The 22,243-nt window shown below is 39.2% G+C and overlaps 4 protein-coding genes across 14 annotated transcripts; 2 read left to right on the top strand and 2 right to left on the bottom strand.

The window, feature by feature from the left end:
* Positions 1 to 276: 276 nt before the first annotated feature.
* On the bottom strand, positions 277 to 3,371 carry LOC129763570 (uncharacterized). 2 transcript variants are annotated; one of them, XR_008740968.1, is made up of 3 exons: positions 3,150 to 3,371; positions 475 to 2,347; positions 277 to 379 (listed from the first exon to the last, which is right to left on the bottom strand). XR_008740968.1 is itself a non-coding variant. In XM_055762765.1 (2 exons), the coding sequence occupies exons 1-2, from the start codon at positions 3,150 to 3,152 to the stop codon at positions 851 to 853; spliced, it is 1,500 nt and encodes a 499-aa protein (XP_055618740.1). In that variant the 5' UTR covers positions 3,153 to 3,371; the 3' UTR covers positions 441 to 850. The 2 variants fall into 2 exon arrangements, 1 of the variants encoding a protein (XP_055618740.1); XM_055762765.1 differs by lacking the exon at positions 277 to 379 and having other exon boundaries at positions 441 to 2,347.
* Positions 3,372 to 6,332: 2,961 nt separating this feature from the next.
* LOC129763577 (zinc finger protein 358-like) lies at positions 6,333 to 7,976 on the top strand. 4 transcript variants are annotated; one of them, XM_055762787.1, is made up of 6 exons: positions 6,333 to 6,446; positions 6,898 to 7,053; positions 7,109 to 7,192; positions 7,253 to 7,336; positions 7,394 to 7,477; positions 7,523 to 7,976. In XM_055762787.1, exons 2-6 carry the CDS (start codon positions 6,921 to 6,923, stop codon positions 7,714 to 7,716), a joined length of 579 nt encoding a protein of 192 aa, XP_055618762.1. In that variant the 5' UTR covers positions 6,333 to 6,446; positions 6,898 to 6,920; the 3' UTR covers positions 7,717 to 7,976. The 4 variants fall into 4 exon arrangements, with proteins under 4 accessions (XP_055618762.1, XP_055618763.1, XP_055618760.1 ...); XM_055762788.1 differs by having other exon boundaries at positions 7,109 to 7,195; positions 7,534 to 7,976; XM_055762785.1 differs by having other exon boundaries at positions 7,109 to 7,195.
* A 2,910-nt stretch (positions 7,977 to 10,886) lies between these two features.
* LOC129763575 (zinc finger protein 135-like) lies at positions 10,887 to 21,919 on the top strand. 5 transcript variants are annotated; one of them, XR_008740975.1, is made up of 13 exons: positions 17,422 to 17,595; positions 18,012 to 18,250; positions 18,806 to 18,889; positions 18,947 to 19,030; positions 19,087 to 19,170; positions 19,225 to 19,308; positions 19,364 to 19,447; positions 19,504 to 19,587; positions 19,642 to 19,725; positions 19,779 to 19,862; positions 19,917 to 20,000; positions 20,057 to 20,230; positions 21,813 to 21,919. XR_008740975.1 is itself a non-coding variant. In XM_055762780.1 (12 exons), the coding sequence occupies exons 2-12, from the start codon at positions 18,034 to 18,036 to the stop codon at positions 20,167 to 20,169; spliced, it is 1,086 nt and encodes a 361-aa protein (XP_055618755.1). In that variant the 5' UTR covers positions 10,887 to 11,079; positions 18,012 to 18,033; the 3' UTR covers positions 20,170 to 20,250. The 5 variants fall into 5 exon arrangements, 4 of the variants coding, with proteins under 4 accessions (XP_055618755.1, XP_055618757.1, XP_055618754.1 ...); XM_055762780.1 differs by lacking the exons at positions 17,422 to 17,595; positions 21,813 to 21,919 and adding an exon at positions 10,887 to 11,079 and having other exon boundaries at positions 20,057 to 20,250; XM_055762779.1 differs by lacking the exon at positions 21,813 to 21,919 and having other exon boundaries at positions 17,423 to 17,595; positions 20,057 to 20,250.
* On the bottom strand, positions 15,535 to 17,581 carry LOC129763578 (uncharacterized). Of its 3 annotated transcripts, XM_055762790.1 has the most exons (4): positions 17,208 to 17,581; positions 17,040 to 17,150; positions 16,687 to 16,980; positions 15,535 to 16,627 (listed from the first exon to the last, which is right to left on the bottom strand). In XM_055762790.1, the coding sequence occupies exons 3-4, from the start codon at positions 16,841 to 16,843 to the stop codon at positions 16,221 to 16,223; spliced, it is 564 nt and encodes a 187-aa protein (XP_055618765.1). In that variant the 5' UTR covers positions 16,844 to 16,980; positions 17,040 to 17,150; positions 17,208 to 17,581; the 3' UTR covers positions 15,535 to 16,220. The 3 variants fall into 3 exon arrangements, 2 of the variants coding, with proteins under 2 accessions (XP_055618765.1, XP_055618764.1); XR_008740976.1 differs by having other exon boundaries at positions 16,683 to 16,980; positions 17,040 to 17,364; XM_055762789.1 differs by having other exon boundaries at positions 17,040 to 17,581.
* Positions 21,920 to 22,243: the final 324 nt, after the last annotated feature.

Raw genomic sequence — 22,243 nt, 5'->3', positions numbered from 1 at the left:
TGACTGATGTATCATCTTCGACTCGATAAAATCCGAGACATCTGGCGTTTCCAATGTGGGTCTTGATATCGTTGAATGCTTTTTCTTCAGCTTCCCCCCAGACAAATTTTATTCCTTTTTGTGTCAACTTTCTGAGAGGTTCATCAATAGTAGCTAAATTGGGAACAAATTTTCCCATGTAGTTGGCTAGACCCAAGAAGCTTCTAACCTCGCTGTCATTGTTCGGTCGACGGAAACTCATAACAACATCCCTTTTACCTTTTGAGGGTAGAATACCTGTGGAGCTTATATGATATCCTAGGAAATCAAATTCAGTTACTCGAAAATGACATTTCTCTTGATTTAAAACTACACCGTGTTGAGCCAGTCTTTTCAGTACCTGAAATCGGATAAATTTGGAAAAAAAAACAAAATCCATGTATGTATAACAGAAGGTTCATGTTTATTCAAATGAAAATCAATTGTGCATTATACCTTATCCAATCGCGCATCGTGTTCCTCGATTGTTTTTCCTTCTACTCCTACGTCATCGAGATACCAGTAAGCGCCCTCACAATCCGCTAGGATACCGTCCATGGTACGTTGGAAGATCTCAGGTGCAGAGACCAAACCAAAAGGAAGGCGCTTGAATTGATAGAGTCCACGGTGCGTGATGAAAGTCATAATGTTTTTGGACTTCTCATCGAGCTCTAATAGAAAAAAAGCATCTTTTATATCCAGAGTACTCCACACATTTCCTCTGCCTATTTTAGCCAAAACATCTTCAACAATGGGCATAGGATGGCGTTCTCTGATCACTGCTTGATTAACACGACGTAAGTCCACGCATAGCCGAATTTCACCGTTAGCCTTATTTGCGACTACTAATGGGGATACCCAAGTGGCAGGGCCTTTCTTCTCCTCGTGCCAGCAAATCATCAAGCTTCCTGTTGACTGCGTTCTCCTGGGCAATTGGAATTCTACGCAGTGGTTGATAAATTGGGTTGACTTTTGGGTCCATTTCTATGTGCACCAGAACGCCTTTAATTTTTTGAAATGGTGCGTTAATTCCACTGACCACTTGCTTCACCTCTAGCCCAATTTTCAGGACACCTAATTGTTTAGATGTAGCATCTCCAAGCAAATTTCGTTGTCCCTTCGCTGTAACGAAGAATTCCGCGTCGACATGGCGCTCATCTACTTCCACGGTTGCCTCGAAAGTCCCAAGAATTTCTAGCGGTTCATTGCTACCGTATGCCTTAAGGATTTTCTTGCTTCCTTTCGTACATTTATGTATTATTACGTTGCTCACTTTCAACATCTCCCATGATTCGGCAGTAACCAAGTTCACATCTGAACCGGAATCGACGAACATAACAACAGGTACCCTTCCAATGCGACACTTAATTTCATTTGTTCTATTTCCAGTGTGGAAGGTGTAGTACACTTTCTTGTCAGGGCAATCATCGGAGACTTCCTTTTCATGAGATGTAGCTTCGACTTCAACATCAATAGCTCTTACCTTTGAAGTGTCTGTACGCTGATGTTGCATGTGCCGCTTACGGCAAACCTTCTCAAAATGTCCTACAATCTGACACCGACGACATTTTTGACCTTTTGCCGGGCAATTTTCGGCCTTTGAGATGTGTCCAAATTTTCCACATGCATAGCAGAGAGTTCTCGATTCATTTCCACTTCCGTTCGTAGATGTTTTACCAAAATAACGGTTAATCACTCGATCTTGCTTTCGTTCAGCCTTGCCACTGACGAACCTTTGTACCTTTCGAACTACCAATGTTCCAGCGTCACCATGAGAGCTTGAGTTACTGGTCATTTCCTTCTCCTGTATCCGCACACTTTCTAAGGATTCACCTAAGGCCTCAATGTCTGCTACTGACTGATCTTTTTCTAAAATTTTCCGACGAAGTTCTTGTGATGTGCATCCCTCAATGATGACGTCAGTCAACATAATCTCCTCCAAAACACATCGTACTTCTCGACTGTGTTTTTCCAAACCACAATCTGACAGTTGTTGTCCTTGTTTTATGTTTCGTAGCTTATGCCTCTCCAATACGTTCTGACGACGTGGCTTGAAATATGAATCGAGTTTGTTTACTGCGTGATTGTACCACGGCTTCTCGAGCAGCACCATCGGAAAATCTTCAGTACCTTCCAGATTCCGAAATACTTTCTGAAGTTGAGGTCCCCCTAAATGCAACATCTTCGATCGCATGAGCTTTTGATCCGTAATTTGATACGAATCGAAATAATACTCAAGAGCAAGCTTCCATTCCATCCACTCCTTTGCCAATTTGCTACTTTCAATCTGTTCACAGCGGAACATGGACAAAGGTCGGCTTTCATCCATCTAAAAATATATATACAAATAAAAACGTACTCCGTTAAATGCATATTACGTTTCTCTATTTATTTATTTAATACATAAGTGAAGCTTTATGGTGGTTAGATTTTCTCTTCAACCAACTTCGTCACAACTATTCCGGGCCCCCTAGCCAAAAGTACGGTCCCTAAACATGAGTATGACCAAGCCATAATAATTCTGCTCTCGGGCCCCCTAGCCTCGAGTACGGCCCCCTAGCCGTGAGTATGGCCAAGCCATAATAATTCCATTCTCGGGCCCCCTAGCCACGAGTACGGCCCCCTAGCCGTAAGTATGGCCAAGCCATTATAATTCCACTCTCGGGCCCCCTAGCCACGAGTACGGCCCCCTAGCCGTAAGTATGGCCTAGCCATAAATATTTCACTTTCGGGCCCCCTAGCCACGAGTACGACCTCCTCGTATGATCTAACCAAAATCTTCGGGCTCCCTAGCCGCGATTCATGGTAAAATTACGGGCACCAGCTAATATTCGACGTCACGTTTGGTCACATATCATTTTCTTTGCTATAGCCAAAAGTTAAATCTCTTTCGCCGAAATCACTTTTCCATTTTCATTTGCACACCTCTAACACCTCTCACCGCGAGAAAACGCATAAAAAGCTATTCAAGGAGCACCCATACACAAAAAAACAGCGCTCAGCCACCAAACCATACTCTTTTCCTCCCGATGCTCGTGCAAAAAAACGCCATTTGTTCCGCTTCGAAAATCACCGAATGAAAAATTCAACACTTCGTCCAACTGCAAATCGAAATGCCTATTAATATTTACCATAATCACTGGTTCCCTCGCTCGTCGCCAATTGTAGATTGTTGTTGGTTCCGTTTCCGATCCTGACTTCCCTAGTCCAGCCAATAATCTTCCGGATGAAATTCCGTCCGCAGTCTTCTATATCACACTCTAGAATTATCTGCCCAAGGTTTTTCTTCATCGTTCAAGGTAAGATAGACAAACATACACCGTAAATCCAAAGAGTACGCTTTCGTGTTTATTTAAACCCTACAGGATGAAATAATGAGAAAAAAAACTCACCAATGTAATATAAATAATTAGCAATACCGAACAAAATTATCAATTTTTCTCATCAGTATAAACATGTTACTTTAATATAGAGAAAGCATATTTGAAATGGAAAAGGTAATTTTCTTTTATAATTTATACTTTCTGAGTGTTTATTCAACCCTATGCGAATTTTAATTGGACTAACAACACCTAATACTATACTATATATAATACTATATAATACTATATGTAGAGCATATGGCAAATCAAATTTCTAATATTTCTTCACTTCTCCAATTTGTCTCGCCGTATAAACTTTTCTTGGGTGAAAATGCACACAACAAAACAGACAGCCTCAACCAAACAACCCGTTCTCAAGCGGGAACACACTTTGGTTTTTATTTATGAAAATTGAAATAAATCGTTTCATTTTTATGTCATTTAGAACACAACTGCTATCATATACAATTTAACACTTACACTTGTGCTAATTTTTTTACAATGCATGATCGGTCTGATGTCTCTGATGTTCTGATGTCTCTGTTAGGGAACACATTTGGGTAGGATCAAAAGTTCCCCCTACTTTCATGTATTTGCAATGTCTATTTCCCCCAGGCAGCTTGGTTTTGAGGTCTCTGTTAGGAACCCGCTGCATGTGTCGTCAATTTCGTCCAATCAGAAGTGGGTATTTCCGTTAGGATAGGGGTTGAGATTTTTCAATTGTTCGATAGTTAGATTCATTACATATATTATTTTCTTCAATATAAAAAATTGTTATGGAGTGCCGAAATCGATTAACGCAAAAATTTCATCAATCCATTGTGAAATGACTGAGCAATAAGCGTTTGAAATTGGACAATTTTCACGATGTGCTCGATTTTCGATTTTCAATTTGTACCCCAATATGTTCCCGAAAGACGTAATCCTTGTGCTGGATTTTTTTTTGACGTAGAACTACGTCTTTCGTTAAGGGTGCCAAATCAGAAAATAGGTCACGTTTTCATGAAATAAAGTTAACGTTAATAACTATTTTTGCCGCGAACGGATTTTAGCGATTTACATACTAAACGAATTTCCCTAAGATTTGATTAATATGCTATACATTAGAATCCCCTGGTTTGTGAATGGTTAAAATTCATGAAAACTTTAGGCGTTTCCATTTTTCCATACATTTGTGTGCTTTCCCGAACAGAGCTGTCTATAACGAGCAACTTATCGACGACCAACGAAGGGGAAATCGTAGGATTTGAAGTCGCCGTGAACAAAGGAAAAGTAGAAGAATGAAGGGGAATATTTGCCTTGAGTATAAACAGTGGATCTGGAGCAAACTTTCATTCGGCATCGGACTGTTGAGCAATCCAGTTCACTTTGCTTTCGCTGCGCTTCGATCTAAGATTGGACCCCACCAGTGGTAATCCAACTTGGATATCGTCGTTTGCTTTTTCTGTTTGTTATTCGTATCGTGTGTTTTTCTTCTTGAGTCATAAATTAGACGTTTCGCGTAGTGTGTGATAAGCAAAAAACGAACGCATTGCCAGGGGCAATGAAATTTTGAAGCAAGCGTCATCTAATGATGCACGCGATGTTGGTGTAGTGAAAAGCGCTCGCACTGAACCGAGCTTTCGCGAGTGTGACACCGCATCGAACAACAGCAAAATAGGCGATTTCGGCGCGTCGGTCGAAAATGTAAACGGCTTCTTTGGTGCCTTTGAGAATGCATCAATGCATTAAACTGACGTTATGGCGAAGAAGGCGTTAAGGTTATGCTCCAAAAAAAATTTGGGGAATACCAAGCATCTTGAATGTCTTACTGGAATGTTATAAGTTATTTAGGTTCGCGTGCCAATCGCAAAACTGCCTTCAACTAGGATTGAACGAAGCATTGTTACTGTTTTCGAGGTTGCTGATTAACAAAAAGAGTTTATTTCGCTTGTTTAGTCACCAAGAAAATAAATGTCGTTCTGGAATTTTGTATGTGATTAGGTTTCGCATACCAGTAGCAAAAATTCCTCCACTAAGGGTGACAGCTGCGCTTCTCTCGAGCATGAGAAAGTAATGCAACTTTTTTTGAGGCCAGTAATATTAACAAAAGCGTTTCTTTTGAGAATAGCGCAAAATGATGAGAAGTATTTGTATTCCTAGTAGCTTCAAGCCACCAATGTATGGTTCTGTATGCATGCTATGACGAACGCTTGTTTGGCGCTTGGTTTACGTTCTACGAACGATGCCTAGAGGTGCGATTGCTTTGAAGCTATACTAAATAACATGTAGCATGATATTTGATACTTGCAAGTGTTGTCATTGTTGTTGTTTCCATTCGGTGCCAATGGAATAATGGTGCTGGTGTAACATGTATATAATCGACTGTAGCCGAGTCTATGTCAATTGCGAAAAATGCCACCGGAATAGCGTTTGAGGTAAATTTTCAATGCATTGACATGAAATAAATTGCGACATACGATCAGCTAGTGTATTGTTTTGCGAGAGCAAGAATGAATCATAAATCAATCATGGTCAACTGATTTTACTAAGCAATTGTTTCGAAAATTCCACAGCATTATAGAATAATATCCGAAGGTATAAACAAGCGACTTATATAAAATAACAGGGTAGTTCTACGTCAACAATGCGGTCGTATCTTGGACACAACCTCCTATATTTTTTTGTCTAATGGTATACAACAAAACATATGTCGCAATTGTCGATTTTGAGTAACATGCGTTTGAAAACTCTCAATGAATCGTTACATTTTTCGTAGAGTTACCCCCCTATATAGAACTCAAAGACATAGTCCTATGTCAAAACAAGCAGTTGCAAGATTCCATGAACAATTCGGCTCATAACATCATAAAATCGTGAATATTTTTTACATCTTCCATATTTTATGCAAATATTTAATGCAAATAATGACGACACCATATTTCATTCACCAATACAAATATACTCCGCCTAATACTCCACCTCATTTGTATCATTGGGTACGATCTGAGCCATAAAAGCCATAAAAGAAAACAGAGGCAGTAACAAAACATTGCTGAAAACTGTTCTCCGAAGTCGAAAAAAAGTGTAAGTAAATGGACAATTTTATGTTTCGAGTTCATTTGAATATTTAGAATTCCGTTAGAGGAGTTAGATGGCGTTTGTTAGTAGTAATCTAGAAGTTCTTTGGGAAAATCTTTAGAAAACCGCACCACTGTAAGCCAGGTCTAACTTGTATATAACTTATACACTTCATTTCGTTTTCTCTATGTAGTTGGGTTCGTGATCAGGCCCATATTAGGGTACTCATACCACTGTTTGGCCGAAGCCAAATATTTGACGCTGACAGATAAAATAGTCTACCAAATTCGATCCAAACTTTATCTGTCAAAAAGTGTTAAATATTTGACCTCCAAATAAACAGTGTACAGCCTTCTCTGTGCGTTTCTCAGTGAACTAATTTTCAACAGACAATTGTTTCGTAATAAATCAAACATAAATATGATAAGAGACACTGATTTTCGACCATACCTTCCAGCGCTGAACCGATTGACTTAAAAAATGGAACAGGATTTCGAGATTGATGATCACTATCACAATGAATTATCGGATAATGATAACATTTCTGAGACAGACCCAATGGCGGACTTCGGCCCGAATGGACAGAAAGCCAGGAGTAGTGTAACTCGTACTGGTTAGTAACGGATTTGAATAATAATGAATCATTAAAAAGAGCAATTCATTCGCAGGTCAACTTCCCCAATATTGCCCACATTGTTCGAAATCGTTTACACATTTTACAGCACTCAAAATGCACGTACGAACTCATGCAGGTGGTTGGTATTAAAATGTTTTACTACAATGAACCATTCAACAGAATCCCTCCTTTGCAGGCGAACATCCCTTTATTTGTGTACAATGTCCGAAAACGTTTAAGACCTATCCAGCATTCAAAAAGCACATTAAAATTCATATGGGTTGGTAAATATGTTTTTCTGCGAAGAACCATTCACCAGGATTTTTTTTCTTTGCAGCTGAACGTCCCTATCCTTGTCCTCATTGTCCGAAAGGGTTTATGCAGTCTCACCACCTCAATCGGCACATTTCAGTTCATACACGTTGGTAGAACATGTTTCATTACAATAAATAATTCAACAGGATAGCTTCTTTGCAGGTGCACGTCCCTTATCATGTCCACATTGTCTCAAAACGTTTAGACAAAGTAAAACCTTCAGAAAACACCTGGCGAACATCCATGGTGAAGATACAAGCGTTCCGGGCAGGAATCACAGTAAAGGAAGAGATAACTGAATGCCGTTTGTCGTTGAAAGCGGTTAGAAAAAAAGTATGTCCATAGGATGGATATTTTCGAAAGTTTACAAGAAAAAATGATTGAAGTAGCAAATAGCAACAAATCGGGATGGAACAGTAGACGAAGTATACAGTGATACAAACTCAAATTTGTACAGAACCATGCAGATCTCTTTTCACCGATTCTGAAAGCGGAAAACAAACTTTCGGGAGACTCTAGATAAACTCATAGTGTCATATAGTGACGTATGAAATTTCATACGCATACAGTATCAAAAATGGAAATCATTTGAATATCGAACAAAACGGTTTTATTTCATAAACTTCAATTTTTTTTATCCCATTTATTTATTTAAGGCTCATTAGCATTTTAGCTGTAACAGAGCCGAATTTTAATCGTGTACATGTCACATGGTTATCATATCTATAATTAGCACATTACACAGTTACCGTTCGCCAGTATTCCTTCTATACCATTACATATGGTACATTCACACAGTAGCCATTTAGACGTAAGAGTATTCTTTCTGTTCTTCCATTATCCAGTTGGACCACCGGACAGCGGAGACAGTTGATTGATCATTGTTGAGTTATTTATAGAACAGCAGCCCGATGTGTCTTGCAGAGCAGAGCAGTTGTATGGATGAATCGATCTTATTTCGACCGTGGATCAATCTCCATCGCTGATGATTGTTTCGTGGACGTAGCTATTCTGTAACAACACAAAGATGGTCAATGAGGGTCCTGAGTTTTGAACTTATGATCGTTCTACGCATAATTGTCAAACGGAAATTTTTTCCAAGAAATTTGTACATTTCCGGTACCGTCACACGGAATCTTGCATCTCCATTTAGCAGTGCGTACTTATTTGTCTCTGTAGTGATATGTCCGACGAAATCTGCGTCAAATAGGTAATGGAACATTTGAACGGCAGACCATTTATGATAGCAGAGATAGTTCTTACTAAGATCAGGTGAATGTCCTTCAAGAACAACGGCTGCATCTGCATCCGAATTTAAGGTCATTTTTTTCTCAGTGTCTGGCTCTCTGCTTCTTGCTGCTGCCCGAGGAGCATTCTTATGATTGGCCTCGTTCAATGTTGCTCTCGACATTCACTTGTTTGCCAAAACCGGAAGGGCCGTCCTCCGAGTCACTATCTCCAGCATCCACATCGCTGTCTCCACCGCTTGGGGGGCACGATGACAAAGTCAATATCATTTGCTGGCACTAGATTTTCGAGAGCGTCTTCGTCTAAATCAATCAGATAATTAATTGTACAGCTCCTCCGGATTATCGGGAATCTGATATATCCTATTGAGAAAAAAAAATGGGTGGGTTATATCTATGATATAACCGCAAGGTTGACGTGGGACTATCTTAGCTTAGTAACCATTTGTATGTATTGATTGCAGTTTGCATGTATTTGCAATGGTGATTTCCCCAGACACCTTGGTTTAGAAGTCTTTATAGATCAGATTTCAGTCGGAACAAAAATACTCACGACCTGCATGAATTTGCAATCCCAATTTCCCTGGACACCTTGTTTCTGAAGCCTGTGTTGGGGAAACATATTTTAGTCGGAACAAATTGCCCTCGACTTGCATGTATTAGCAATGCCAATTTTCCCTCGCTCCATGGATTTGAAGTCTGTGGTAGGGAAACACATTTCAGTCGGAACAAAAATGCCCCCGAATTGCATGTATTTGCAATGCTAACTTTCCCACGCTCCTTGGACTTGAAGTCTGCGTTAGGGAAACGCATTTCGGTGGGAACAAAAGCTGCCCCTACTTTCATGTATTTGCAATGTCGATTTCGCCAATGCTGCTTGGTTTTGAAGTCTGTGTTAGGGAACATATATCGGAGAGAACAAAAGTCCCCCTACTTTCATGTATTTTCAATTCCGATTTCCCCAACGCTGCTTGGTTTTGAAGTCTGTGTTGGGGAAACCGTAAATCAGGCCAATCAAAACGAGGCAGTTAGGGCGTTTAGATAACGCTTAACATTTTACAGTTATTCAATTATTTATCTAATGAAAAATGACATTTTATTAATTGCGATAGATGCGTAGAAATATTCCCTATCAAACATCTTTCCGATCCAGTAGAAAATGTTCGAGTTATAAGCATTCGAAATCTTGCATTTTTTCCTGCATGTTCAGTGTTTATGTTTTCATTTTACCCCCCATATATTCCGGTTAGACGTAGTCCCACGTCAAAAATATGCCGTAGTTGCACTGCGTATGAAATTTCATACACTCAAAAGTAAACATAGATTTTTTGCGGTTTCATAATTTTCTTCGGATTTTTTGCTAGATATCATTTTTTACACTCGTCAAGTAGTGTTGTGTCACAAATTTGAGCAATTTAGAATCCTTCAAGAGGTAAAGGGAGTCTCGAGCGGACAGTCGTCGGGTGTGGTTGCGTTTATTTCTTCGCTCTGCATTTAGCTTTTTTCGTCATATTAGGTCGTATGAATAAAAAAAAGTATTTACTTATTCTGCCCGTTTCCAAGTAAAGTAAACTTTCCTAGTATTTACTTGAATCCGTATGAATAAAAGTTTACTTTACTAATTTTATTTTCGAATTCGAACATAGTTTTTACTTTGTCAAACATCTATCAACTGATTGTTTAGGTTTCGTTTCAAAACGTTTTTTTTTGGACAAAGCGTGAATTCGCGATGAAAAAGGAATAGTGTCGACGTCTGGTGGCGACTTTCAATTAGTTTTATAATTACGTGTTATGCTTCCTTTACAATGCAGGCTTTTAATCGCATGCGGTATACTCACTCGCGATATTTTTCAGTGCAGCTCTTTTAAATGGTGCGCGATATCGCGCGATAATCTGTCATAATCTGTGTGTCAAACCTGCATCCTTCTAATCATTCTGCCATTATTTGTTACAACAAACAAAATGGAACAAAATCATATCGCACGAAGTGTGAATGCAAGTATAAAATTCCAGATAATAATTGAAAAACTAACAAATTCAATTGAATATTAATAAAAATGTGTAAACATAATTATGCTTATGTAGCAATATGCTTGCTATAGATGATCGACTCAGCTCTCACTTGATGAAATGTTTCATATGTACAGAGCTGAACATTTATTTCGATATATCGTTCCACCCATCTAGCATATTTTGTTCCACCTGTCTGATGTATGTAGTGTCTCCTGTCAAAGCAACGCGATTTTCGCAGAAAAAGCTTGGAGTGTTCTATCTTTTTTCGCACTGTCATGGGTGATTTCACGCTATGCTCTGATTGGTTGACGAATAAAAATCGTTATTGAAGTAAAAAAATCGCGCTCAATGTGAATAATTGTAAATCCGGCATTAGAAGATGTTTCGGTTGATTCTGTTCTACGTCGGTGCAGTTTTTGGTTGAAATATGTTGGTTCGCCTTATACTTGTGAGTGTTTTCCGAAATTGTGTGTGAAAAAAATGAACTTTCTGATAACGGGACTTTTGGTGTTTTCAGAAAGATTCAATATATGCCATTCAGGTTTTGTAGAATGTTTGTGGCGTGCAGCAATGTTTTGGTTTAATGGAGGGCCTGTGTGTTCTGTGACAGTAATATGCGGTTTGTGGGAAATGGAGGGAAATTCAGCATTTGGCTTAAAAAAGTTCGTTCGACTGAGTGAGCAAAGCATTATTTTCAGTTTCGGTATTCAGATGCTTCGTTTCGTGTTATTTCTTGTTCCGAAACGCGTGCAATTGTGTTGGTGTGTGTTATTGTGCAGTTTCTCGAGTGAGTGTCGAACTGCACTGAAGAAGAGAGTGCGTGTTTACGCGAGTGAAATGACGATGAAGAAGCGCGCACAAGTTCGATGATTGCAGCTTCGTGTGTCTATTTCCCCCCTCATAACTAAGGTGAAGTGTGTGTGTTTGTGTATTCACCGCAATGATGGTATCACCGCTCAATCGTCGCGTGTTCGGTTTTGTACTTGTGCCGTATATATTTTTTGGTTCCCGGAATAAATCGCCACAGAAAACGACTGCAACAGAAACCACCGCTTATAAAATGTGTAGTAGGCTATAAATATTGTGGCGCGGTATTGTATTTCAAAACAAGAATTAACCGGGCAAACGTTTCGCCCCAGGCAAACGTAACGCCCCGGGCAGACGTATACCGTCCGACGCTCGCTAGAGCTCGGTCGGACATTGCTAAAGGATCGTATCCTATGTTTCAAACTAACCGGGCAATCAGTGGATCCCAGGTTTGCGTGCGAGACACCGCCGCTTCCGACGGCGGGTCGGCGGTGGACTCGGATTGCGTCATCTTGGCGGCATGGGCCGCCTCGATTCCTTATCCTCGCCAAATGGGGACTTCGTCCCCATTACATTGTCCTCAGAATAAATTTCGAAAAACGAGAACAAGAGAATAAATTTATAATAGAAATGTGAGGCACATGATGTTTTTCCCGCGCCAAATATTTCTAGCCTACTACACTTTTTCTAAGCGGTTGTTTCTGTTGCAGTTGTTTACTGTGGCGATTTATTCCGGTCACCATATTTTTTAATACCATCGTATAATACAGAAATGGCTGCGTATAGGTGTTCGTTATAGGGCGCTTGCAGTGTGCATATATATTAGTGATCTGTTGGGCAGGCAAAAGAGATCGCTGCATAGGATTTATATGGATCGACGAGATTGAGCTTTGTTGAAATAATTATTTTAGCGAAATAGTTATAGAAATTACGCGCTACACTATATTAATAACATGCGAATATATGTCTCTTTACATAAAACATATTTACTTTTAGCGTCAAAGCCATATACACGGAGAAAAATAGAAATTTCTGTTATGGCTATGATCCATATCAATGGAAGCAGATTGATTATTCAAAAAGTTTCACAGAAACAATGCGTATTGCACATTGCGATTGTATAGCCGGATTAGGTGAAGTGTGCTCCCATTTAGGCTCTGTGTTTTTTACACTGGAATGCTGGCCTCGTGAAGAAGTAAACTCTAATGAATATTCGTCCGCAAATATCCTTAATCGGTGGTTAGTTTCGTTAAAAAAAGCAGATGATTATGTTGAAATAAAGAACATATTCAGCCAGAAAGATTAACCAACCCTCAGATATGATTTCTGGGTACCTGAATGCTCTGCGGAGAAGTGAAATATGGTTATACGAAAATTGATCGGAAACGAAGAAAAGCCATCAATTGGCTAATTCATGGAAAATACAAGGAAGCATTCGAACGTGAGCTCAAGCCTCTGTGTCTTGAATCTAGGTCCGAACATGCTGATAATACTTTTCTGTTATTTTTTTTATTCGAAGTGGGAAAATGGGAAAGTCGCTCAATGAACATCGCGAAATAGGTGCTAGTAAGTTAAACAATATGCGTCACACAAAAGCTCTTGTTCGGTAAATAGCTTGCCTAACTGTTTCACAAAATTCATGTTAGCTCTATGAAATATTTCGCGCTAATAGAAAAATTGCAACTGTATTTAAATCATCAACAAGAACGTCGATTGATAATGAATCCGCTTCTGCTGCATAGAACATACGTATGTAAACAAATGATGTTTGCCTAACAGATGGTCTGCATGTATGCGTAGCAAGGGCCCTATTATATTCTTTTTTACATCGAGCGCGAAGTTGTTTCATCGTATCGCATCCAAAAGAACCATCGATATAGCCTATGCTGTGGTGGCATCGTTATAGCGTGCAGTGATGTCAGAGAAGTTTTGTTCCATATGCCAACGTCCTTTACATTAATTAAATTAATTTTTGATAGTTTTTTTTGCTTTTAAACTTGAACTTAGCAACTTTCAATACACAAGGAAACAACAAAAATGATAGATAAAATGACACTGACACAAAAAAAAACACTTAAATTGTCATGTGGTATCATTTTAAATGCGCTTAACACTTTGGTTCCATCAAAAACGGGCATTTTTGCGTATTAAATTTCATACACTAGGCACTAATGGGTTAAGGATGAAAAAATATGACCAGAATAATGTTTTTGTTCGGATAACCATCGACTTTTTTGTATAAGCGTCTACTGACGGCTGCATTGGAAACGCCAAATAGGTTTGCTACTTTGTGCCACCCAGTATGAGTTTGTTTCCGCCCAGTAGTTGAGACGAAGCCAGCAAATATTTCACGCAAAAAATTGGGAAGAACAAGATCTCCGGGAGTTGCTGAAACGCTTTCATGGGCAGGTAAATGTGACCGAGGTTTACGTGATGGGCTCTAAACATATTTTTTGTTGTGGATAAGTTGGATTCGCTGCTATCTCACGTGTGCTCCCAGCTTAAACACAATATTGCAATTTCTGCGGTGTAAACAGGGCCAGCACTTTTCAGAAGGAAACATCTTCGCGAATCGGTATTTTAGCAGCGAAGAACAAACGTAAATAACGACCTCAACTGTTATAATGATAACGGTTGTAGCGGCCGGCACAACTCGAACACGTTTCTCCTTGAATCATTTAATCTTTTTGGATATGTCTTTCATAATTTTATTTTATAGTTCAAAACTAAGAAATAAGATGTTCCCAAACATGCCGTTGATTTGTTGATTTGAGTGGTTTGTTTACAAAACATCAACAGCTGATCAGCTGTCAGTGGGGGGCAAAATCTATGTTTGAACCAAGATGATGAACAATAGGTGTTTCGTTCTTGACACTTTCAGGACATGACGTGAGACGAGAAGCGAGACGTAACTTTCAGAATTATTTACTTTTTGTTTGGGTGTGTGGTTATGATTTCAATGTCAACTCGCTAAGGAAAATAATTGAAGGAAAAAAGCAAATATATATTCGTAGAATATAGTGCACAACCTCCTTTTGCTCTAGACAATTACCGTTACCAGCCCTTTCCGAATCTCCTTCCCGGTATATGCAAAGCATTCTCCTCCTCCCTGAGCGAAATCAGTGGAGCCACAATCAGCGTTATTTTTTGTCACCATCGCCGTAAGCTGATAGTACTCTTTTCCCCTCCGATGGGAGCCAAACAGAAGTACATTTTGCTTGGAAAGAAAGGCGAAAAGATATACTAAAACATCCTTCTGCACTGTTATGATTCGACAATAAAGCGCGAGCAGCTATTTTGCCAACGAATGCATTTGTCATCAAAAGATACAACTTGTTTTGTAAACAATTTTTTTTTGTAAAATATTTGGCTTCGGTCAAACAGTGTATGAGCACCCTAACTGCATGAGCGATTTTCATATTTCGGTTTCACATGGAGGTGTTCACATTTCACATGGAGTTTAAAGTTAGCCACTATTCGACTATATAACCGGACCGAGTTGTAAACAACAGTAATTGACAGAACCAAAATGTCAGTGAACCGCAGCAATATTGGGTACACTGGGTATGAGGGATTTGACGTTTCAGTTATACCCCTGCACCCTCTAGTCCAAGATGCTAAACTATAGGTGTTTCGTTCTTGACACTTTCATGACAATACCTGAGACGAGTAGCGAGACGTAGCTTTCTGAATTATTTACTTTTTGTTTGGTTGTGTGGTTATGGTTTCATATCAACTCGCTGAGGAAAACAACTGAAGGAAGAAATAAACAAATATATATTCGTGAAAAATAGTGTACTATAGCTGCAATAAGGTATTTATATTATATATTATAACCGCTCCATGTAATGTAATTAAACATACACATACTCTTTACAGATACACAGGTCGGAGGCCACTGATCATTCAACAAGAGCCAAAGGTTGTACCGCTCATGGCAACTCTACACGAGCTGAAGATTGTACCGTCCAGTGACCATTCTACCCTGGATTCCTCGAGTCAAGAGAGACGCACCACGATTGATATGAGGTACAGACTAGGGGGGCGTCGCTGATCAATGATCAGTTATACTCCAATAGGAAGTATCCCGTGTCGGCCACACATACATAGTACTGGAGACTGCAACATCCCAATTATGAGATCTTTGTAATACTAACCTCGAGCCAACCGCGAGTAATCGGTTACATATTACTAACATAGTTGTAAGACAAAAATTGTTAAAATATTGGACTCCCGGCCCCGTCAAGCTACGTGCCTTAATAAAATATATATTTTGGTAAAAAATTATATATTATTCAATATTTTTGGGGGACAGTGAGGATTTGATTAGCTTGTGAGTGTGATAAAAGTGCTATAAGTCTAAGAAATCTGTTGTCCAACTCCTCCACAGATAATCGTTCATCTCGCGGTTCTCTATCATGCCAAAATTATATTGTGAATATTTTATTTACTTCAGATGCCGTATTATTGTGCAGTAAAAGGATGTGGAAACAAGGTTCTCATAACGAAAAATAACCCGGACATTGTTTACCACACTTTTCTCCGAGATGGAGATAAAAATCAAAAATCAAATCATATGCTCACGTCATTTCCATAGAAGCAGTTACGATGACCGACATCAAATGCGCCATGAACTTAATGGTACGAGGAAATATAGGATGTTGAATTCCAAAGTTAAACATTTTTTCTGCCTTATATGTATCAGCCATTCCATGTCTAACCGATATAGTGGTTCTCCGATTTTCGTGGAAAGTGGTAGATTGTAGACTTTATTGTAAAATATTAGACCCGTCTTTTCTTGTTTTTTTTTATTAGGGCTGTGTGGTATACGTTGCAAATCGTGAATATTGTCACCGGATTAAGGGCATTGTAGTGATGTAGAACGTTGAACTTTTGACTAGTCTGAAATCGATCCACCGCCGCAACAATAAGAAATTTCTCACCGTGCAATTTTTCGAAATGACTGGTATACTCATCGGCAGTGCGGAAATACTCTCGGCATACAAAGCAGCAGCGCAAAGAGGGGTCCAAATTGTGTTTCAGCATACGTTCCACCGTAGTCACATAACGAATTTCCGATAGAAGTCGATTCTCCGCTACCATCTCTTTAATTTCCTTCAAAACTATGTCGTTTTGTAAAATTGCATCCAGCATACGCAGGAATTTGTTTTGCTTTTTGGAAGTCAACTCTGAAAAATCAACAAATATAATCATTCTTTAGCGGAATAAATATATCAAACCGACCTACCAGCGTGATTGTTCTGTTCTTGCTGCTCCAGTAGGTTGCACAACCGCTCCATGTTCAATTTAAAATGATTTGGTCGATTACCATTGGCATGCTGTTGGATTGGCTCATTACGTGTTATCAAATTGTGGTTCATCAGCACCCAGCCCAACTCGTCCATTTTCACACGAGTGTTGCGGCGCAGTTTTATCTCTTCGAAAAGTTTTTCGCGTAGTTTCCGTTTGATGATGCCTCCGTCCTTGATCAGATTGTGCCGATAAATTCGTACCACGTACGATTCTATTTCATGCTTTTGCCCTGGTGATAAAACAAAAAAAAATAACACTCTCTTTTAAATGCTCAATAAAACCACATACGAAAAACGCTGCTTGCTTGGAAAGAAAAGCATTGATTGCGCGGCTAGAAGGTAAAATATACTCAAAACATCCTTCTGCACTGTTTTTAATTCGACCGCTGATTGTAGATATCTGAAAAAGTAGAAGCAATTATGAGAAATTGTTATACAAAAAAATCCAGAAAATTACCTGCCTACAGTGAAGCGCGAGCAGCTATTTTGCCAACGAATGCATTTGTCACCAAAAGATATGATTTGCTTTGTAAACAAATTTGTTTTTTCACGAGCAATGGCCGAACAGCAATTTTGACATTGCGGTCCACCTATAGTATAACGCCTCTAGTATGCTCTAGTCGACGCCACGGGTCAGAAGATAGTTAAAAAAATCTCTTGGCAACCTTGGTTTATTTAATTCTGTTTGGCCAAAACTGTCAAAAGGAAACAACTCGAGAAAAACATAGAATAGATTGCAGCAGAAATATTAAGAAATCGTAAACAATCAGACAATTTTTTGCTCTAAATTCATTTGAATACATAAAATTCTAGAGAAGTGAGATGGCGTTTGTTAGCAACAACCTGTAAGTTTATTGGGAAAATCACTAGGAAGCCGCACCATTTCATCCATGTCTAGCTTCCGGATGAAGCGACATGACCTACTTGTATCTCCGTCCCCGGTATTCTATTCCTGACTAAAAAAATTCCGTTCATATATGTATAGGTATTAGAATAAAACTGGAAGAAATGAACTTTCAGTGAATTTGAAAACTATTCTACTTTTGTGCATAAATTGCAACAAAATGTAGATGAGCGAAAGAAAAAAAGTGGAATAATTAATGTATCCCTTTTCCGCGGCAGTATGCTCACATATTACATTTCTGTGATTCAAGGAACGTCTTTAATGCTTTGATAATTCTCAATAGACAATTGTTTATCAATCTATCAAATATGAATATATAATATGATGACTGATGTTCGACTAATCTCATCTACCCAGGGACGAACCGACTCACATCAAAATGGAGCCAGAATTGATTATTGATGACCACGAACTGTCGGATAATGATAACACTTCCGAGACAGATTCAACAGCGGACTTTGAGCCAATTGAACAGGAAGCCGAAATGCAAATCAAGGGTGAACAAGGAGAGGTATTCGGCATCAGTGAAACGGACGGAGAGAACGACAATTCGAATGATGGAGGATTGATGAAAAGTTCCATAAGGTTACACTCGGGTGAGAAAGAAAGAAACCGTTTAACCCTTTAACGGGTACCGGCATCTATATTGCAACCAACGATTTAATTTTTTTCTCCTCTTTAACAACAAATTATCACTTCTAACCTTATATGGTAACTTGTTGTAATGTCTAGCAACATGCCTGATTTTTTTGAGCCTGAAAAAATCAAAAACTATTCATTTTGAAGCCATTTTTATGTTAAAAACTCCCAATTTAGAGCAGCAAGAGCAAATTTCCCGTAAAGTTTAAAATACAAAAACAACACTTTTACCATCTAGTGTTTTCCGCTAGACGGGCAAGTGGCAGCTACAATACCACTATATTCCACCTATATTGCCACCATCATTTTGTGCTAACCGGGCAGTGCCAATTATATTGTCAGCAATTTTTTCAATGTTTTGATTGTTTTGTGTATTGAAAAACATATTTTGTGTATTTTAGCATCTAAACATGTCATTGTATTGGAGTTTGCGCTAATTACATGCCTAGTTCTCTCGGCCAATTAAAGGGTTAAATGTGAAAAAAAAAACATTTCACTCAAAAATTTTGCAGGCGAACGTTCCTATTCTTGTTTACTTTGTTCTAAACCGTTTAAGAGTCGTGATGCGCTCAAAATACATATGCTAACTCATACTGGTTAGTAACGACTTTTTTTACTATAATAATCCATTCAGAAGAGTAATTCAATTGCAGGTGAACGTCCCCATCTTTGTCCACATTGTCCGAAGGCGTTTAGGCATGTTTCAGTGCTCCAAGTACACGTTCGAACTCATACGGGTTGGGTAAAAAATGTTCTTTTTCATAATCCATTTTGCAGAATCATTCCTTTGTAGGTGAACGTCCCTATGATTGCCCACATTGTCCGAAAGCGTTTAAACAGCATATAGCGCTTAGAATGCACATTTTGACTCATACGGGTAGGTTTAAAATGTTTTACTATAATGAACCATTCAGCAGTCTTTCCATTGCAGGTGAGCGTCCCTATTCATGTCCACATTGTCCGAAAGCGTTTAAGCATCCTTCAGCACTCAAAAATCACATTGGAACTCATACGGGTTTGTAAATATATCTTACTGCGAAGAAACATCCACCAGGATTTCTTCTTTGCAGATGACCATCCCCATCTTTGTCCAGACTGTCCGAAAGCGTTTATGTCACATGCAGCGCTCATAATTCACATTCGAACTCATACGGGTTGGTTTAGAATGCATCACCACAATGAACCATTTAACAAAGTCTTTCCTTTGCAGGTGAATGTCCCTATTCTTGTCCACATTGTCTGAAACCGTTTCACGATCTTAGAGCACTCAAAAGACACATTCGAACTCATACGGGTAGGTTTAAAATGTTTTACTACAATGAGCCCCTCATCAGTCTTTCCATTGCAGATGAACGTCCCTATTCTTGTCCACACTGTTCAAACGCGTTCAAGGAATCAGGTGCACTCAAAAATCACATTCGAATTCATACGGGTTGGTTAGAAATGTTTACTACAATGAACCATTCAATAGTCTTTCCATTGCAGGGGAACGTCCCTATCCTTGTCCTCATTGTTCGAACGCGTTTAAGCATTCATATGCACTCAAAAATCACATTCGAATTCATACGGGTTGGTTTGAAATGTTTTACTCCAATGAACCATTCAATAGTCCTTCCATTGCAGGTGAACGTCCTTATCATTGTCCCCATTGTCCGAAAGCGTTTTCGAATTCTTACTCGCGCAAGCAGCACATTCGAATTCATACGCGTTGGTAAAACATGTTTTACTACAATAAATAATTCAACAGGATACCTTATTTGCAGGTGAAGGTGTATGTACAACCCTAGGAAAACGCCTGAATACACATGGTAAAGATACGAGCGGTCCGACGCAGGAATCACAGGTGACCGTAAAGGAAGAGACAAATGAATGCTGATGGATGGATGGATTGTATAGATGACCAATCGATTTGTCGTTGAAAGCGTTTGGAAAATAAAGTAAGGCCATAGAACAAATATTTTCAAAAGTTTCGAAAAAATAGATTCAAATAGCAAAAAAAGAAAGCTAGTCAGGGTGGAGTTCACACAGTGTTTCCTTACAATGGCTTAAAAGTTGTTGCACAATATCCCGACATCACTCCCACTGGAAAATTGTGGGGGTATCGGAACAAAAAAGATATAAATAATCACATTTCTACCAAAAGCGATCTTAAATATAGGAGGTTGTGTCCAAGATACGATTGCATTTTTGACGTAGAACTTCGCTGTTATTTTATAAAAGTCGCTTATTTATACCTTCGGATATTATTCTATAATGCTGAGAAATTTTAGAAACAACCGCTTAGTAGAATACTCTCTGAGATGTTTTTTTCATTGTAGAATCAGTTGACGATAATTGATTGATGATTCATTCTTGCCTTCGCAGAACAATACACTAGCTGATCGCATGTCACAATTTATTTCATATCAATGCATTGAAAATTTACCTCGAATTCTATTCCGGTGGCCTTTTTCGCAATTGACATAGACTCGGCTACAGTTGATTATATACATGTTGCACCAGCACCATTATTCCACATCTCATAACTACATCAATATATCTTTGGCACCACGAGGAAACAACAACAATGACAACACATGCAAGTATCAATTATCATGCTACATGTTATTTAGTATTGCCTCAGTGGAATTGCACCTCTAGGCATCGTTCGTACAACGTAAACCAAGCGCCAAACAAGCGTTCGCCATAGCATGCATACATAGCCACACATTGGTGGCTTGAAACTACTAGGAATATAAATACTTCTCATCATTTTGCGCTATTCTCAAAAGAAACGCTTTTGTTAATATTACTGGTCTCAAAAAAAGTTACATTCTCATGCTCGAGATAAGCGCAGCTGTCACCCTTAGTGGAGGAAGTTTTGCTACTGGCAAGCGAAACCTAATCACATACAAAATTCCAGAACGCCATTTACTTTCTTGGTGACTAAACAAGCGAAATAAACTCTTTTTGTTAATATCAACAACCTCGAAAACAGTAGCATTGCTTCATTATGATTAAGATTAGCGCAAATGCAATCCTAGTTGAAGGCAGGTTTGCGACTAGCACGCGAACCCAAATAACTTATAACATTCCAGTACGACATGCAAGATGCTTGGTATTCCCCAATCGATTTTTTGGCGCACAACCTTAATGCCTGCTTCGCCGTAACGTCAGTTTAATGCATTCATGCAATGTCAAAGGCACCAACGAAGCCCTTATGATGACGAAAAATAAAAAATGTTAACTGCTTGGAAAAAGACTCAATTATGCCACACAGCTTGTACTCTGCTGTAAAACCCATCGAAGCGAATTCGCTGATGAGTTTGTCAAGAGCGACCGCCTTCACCACCATCGGGAAGAGCTTGAAACTGATAGCTGCCTGGGTAATGGCGTTTGCATTTTCGACCGACGCGCCGAAGTCGCCTAATTCGCTGTTGTTCGATGCGGTGTTACACTCGCGAAGGCTCGGTTCAGTGCAAGCGCTTTTCACTGCACCAACATCGCGTGCATCATTGGATGACGCTTCGTATTTTGCAGGGCACTTCGTATTTTAAACACGATGCGAATAACGCGAAAAACGAACTGGAAAAACCACACGACGATACCCAAGTTGAATTACCACTGGTGGGGTCCAACCTTGGATCGAAGCGCAGCGAAAAAGTGAACTGGATTGCTCAACAGACCGATGCCGAACGAAAGTTTGCCTCAGCGAGATCCACTGTTTATACTCTAGGCAAGTATTCCTCTTCATTCTTCTTTTCCTTTGTTCACGAAGACTTTGAATCCTACGATTTCCCCTTCCTTGGTCGTCGATAAGTTGCTCGTTATTGACAGCTCTGTTCGGGAAAGCACACAAATGGACAGAACAAATGTATGGGAAAATGGAAACGCTTAAAGTTTTCATGTATTTTAACCATTTACAAACCAGGAGATTCTAATGAATAGCATATTGAACAAATGTTAGGGAA

The sequence above is a fragment of the Toxorhynchites rutilus genome, chromosome 1 (assembly GCF_029784135.1).
Source record: "Toxorhynchites rutilus septentrionalis strain SRP chromosome 1, ASM2978413v1, whole genome shotgun sequence".
In the NCBI taxonomy this organism is placed as follows: domain Eukaryota; kingdom Metazoa; phylum Arthropoda; class Insecta; order Diptera; family Culicidae; genus Toxorhynchites; species Toxorhynchites rutilus.
This window is presented reverse-complemented; position numbering and strand designations above follow the sequence as displayed.

Coding starts and splice junctions, on each gene's coding strand:
- LOC129763577 (XM_055762785.1), top strand. CDS start 6,921: ATGGAACAGGATTTCGAGATTGATGATCACTATCACAATGAATTATCG. Junction 7,196..7,252: donor CGTACGAACTCATGCAGGTG/GTTGGTATTAAA, acceptor CCTCCTTTGCAG/GCGAACATCCCTTTATTTGT. Junction 7,337..7,393: donor GCACATTAAAATTCATATGG/GTTGGTAAATAT, acceptor TTTTCTTTGCAG/CTGAACGTCCCTATCCTTGT.
- LOC129763578 (XM_055762789.1), bottom strand. CDS start 16,843: ATGGACGAGTTGGGCTGGGTGCTGATGAACCACAATTTGATAACACGT. Junction 16,628..16,686: donor AGAACAGAACAATCACGCTG/GTAGGTCGGTTT, acceptor TTGATTTTTCAG/AGTTGACTTCCAAAAAGCAA.
- LOC129763575 (XM_055762779.1), top strand. CDS start 17,573: ATGGCGTTTGTTAGCAACAACCT. Junction 19,171..19,224: donor GCACATTTTGACTCATACGG/GTAGGTTTAAAA, acceptor TTTCCATTGCAG/GTGAGCGTCCCTATTCATGT. Junction 19,448..19,503: donor TCACATTCGAACTCATACGG/GTTGGTTTAGAA, acceptor TTTCCTTTGCAG/GTGAATGTCCCTATTCTTGT.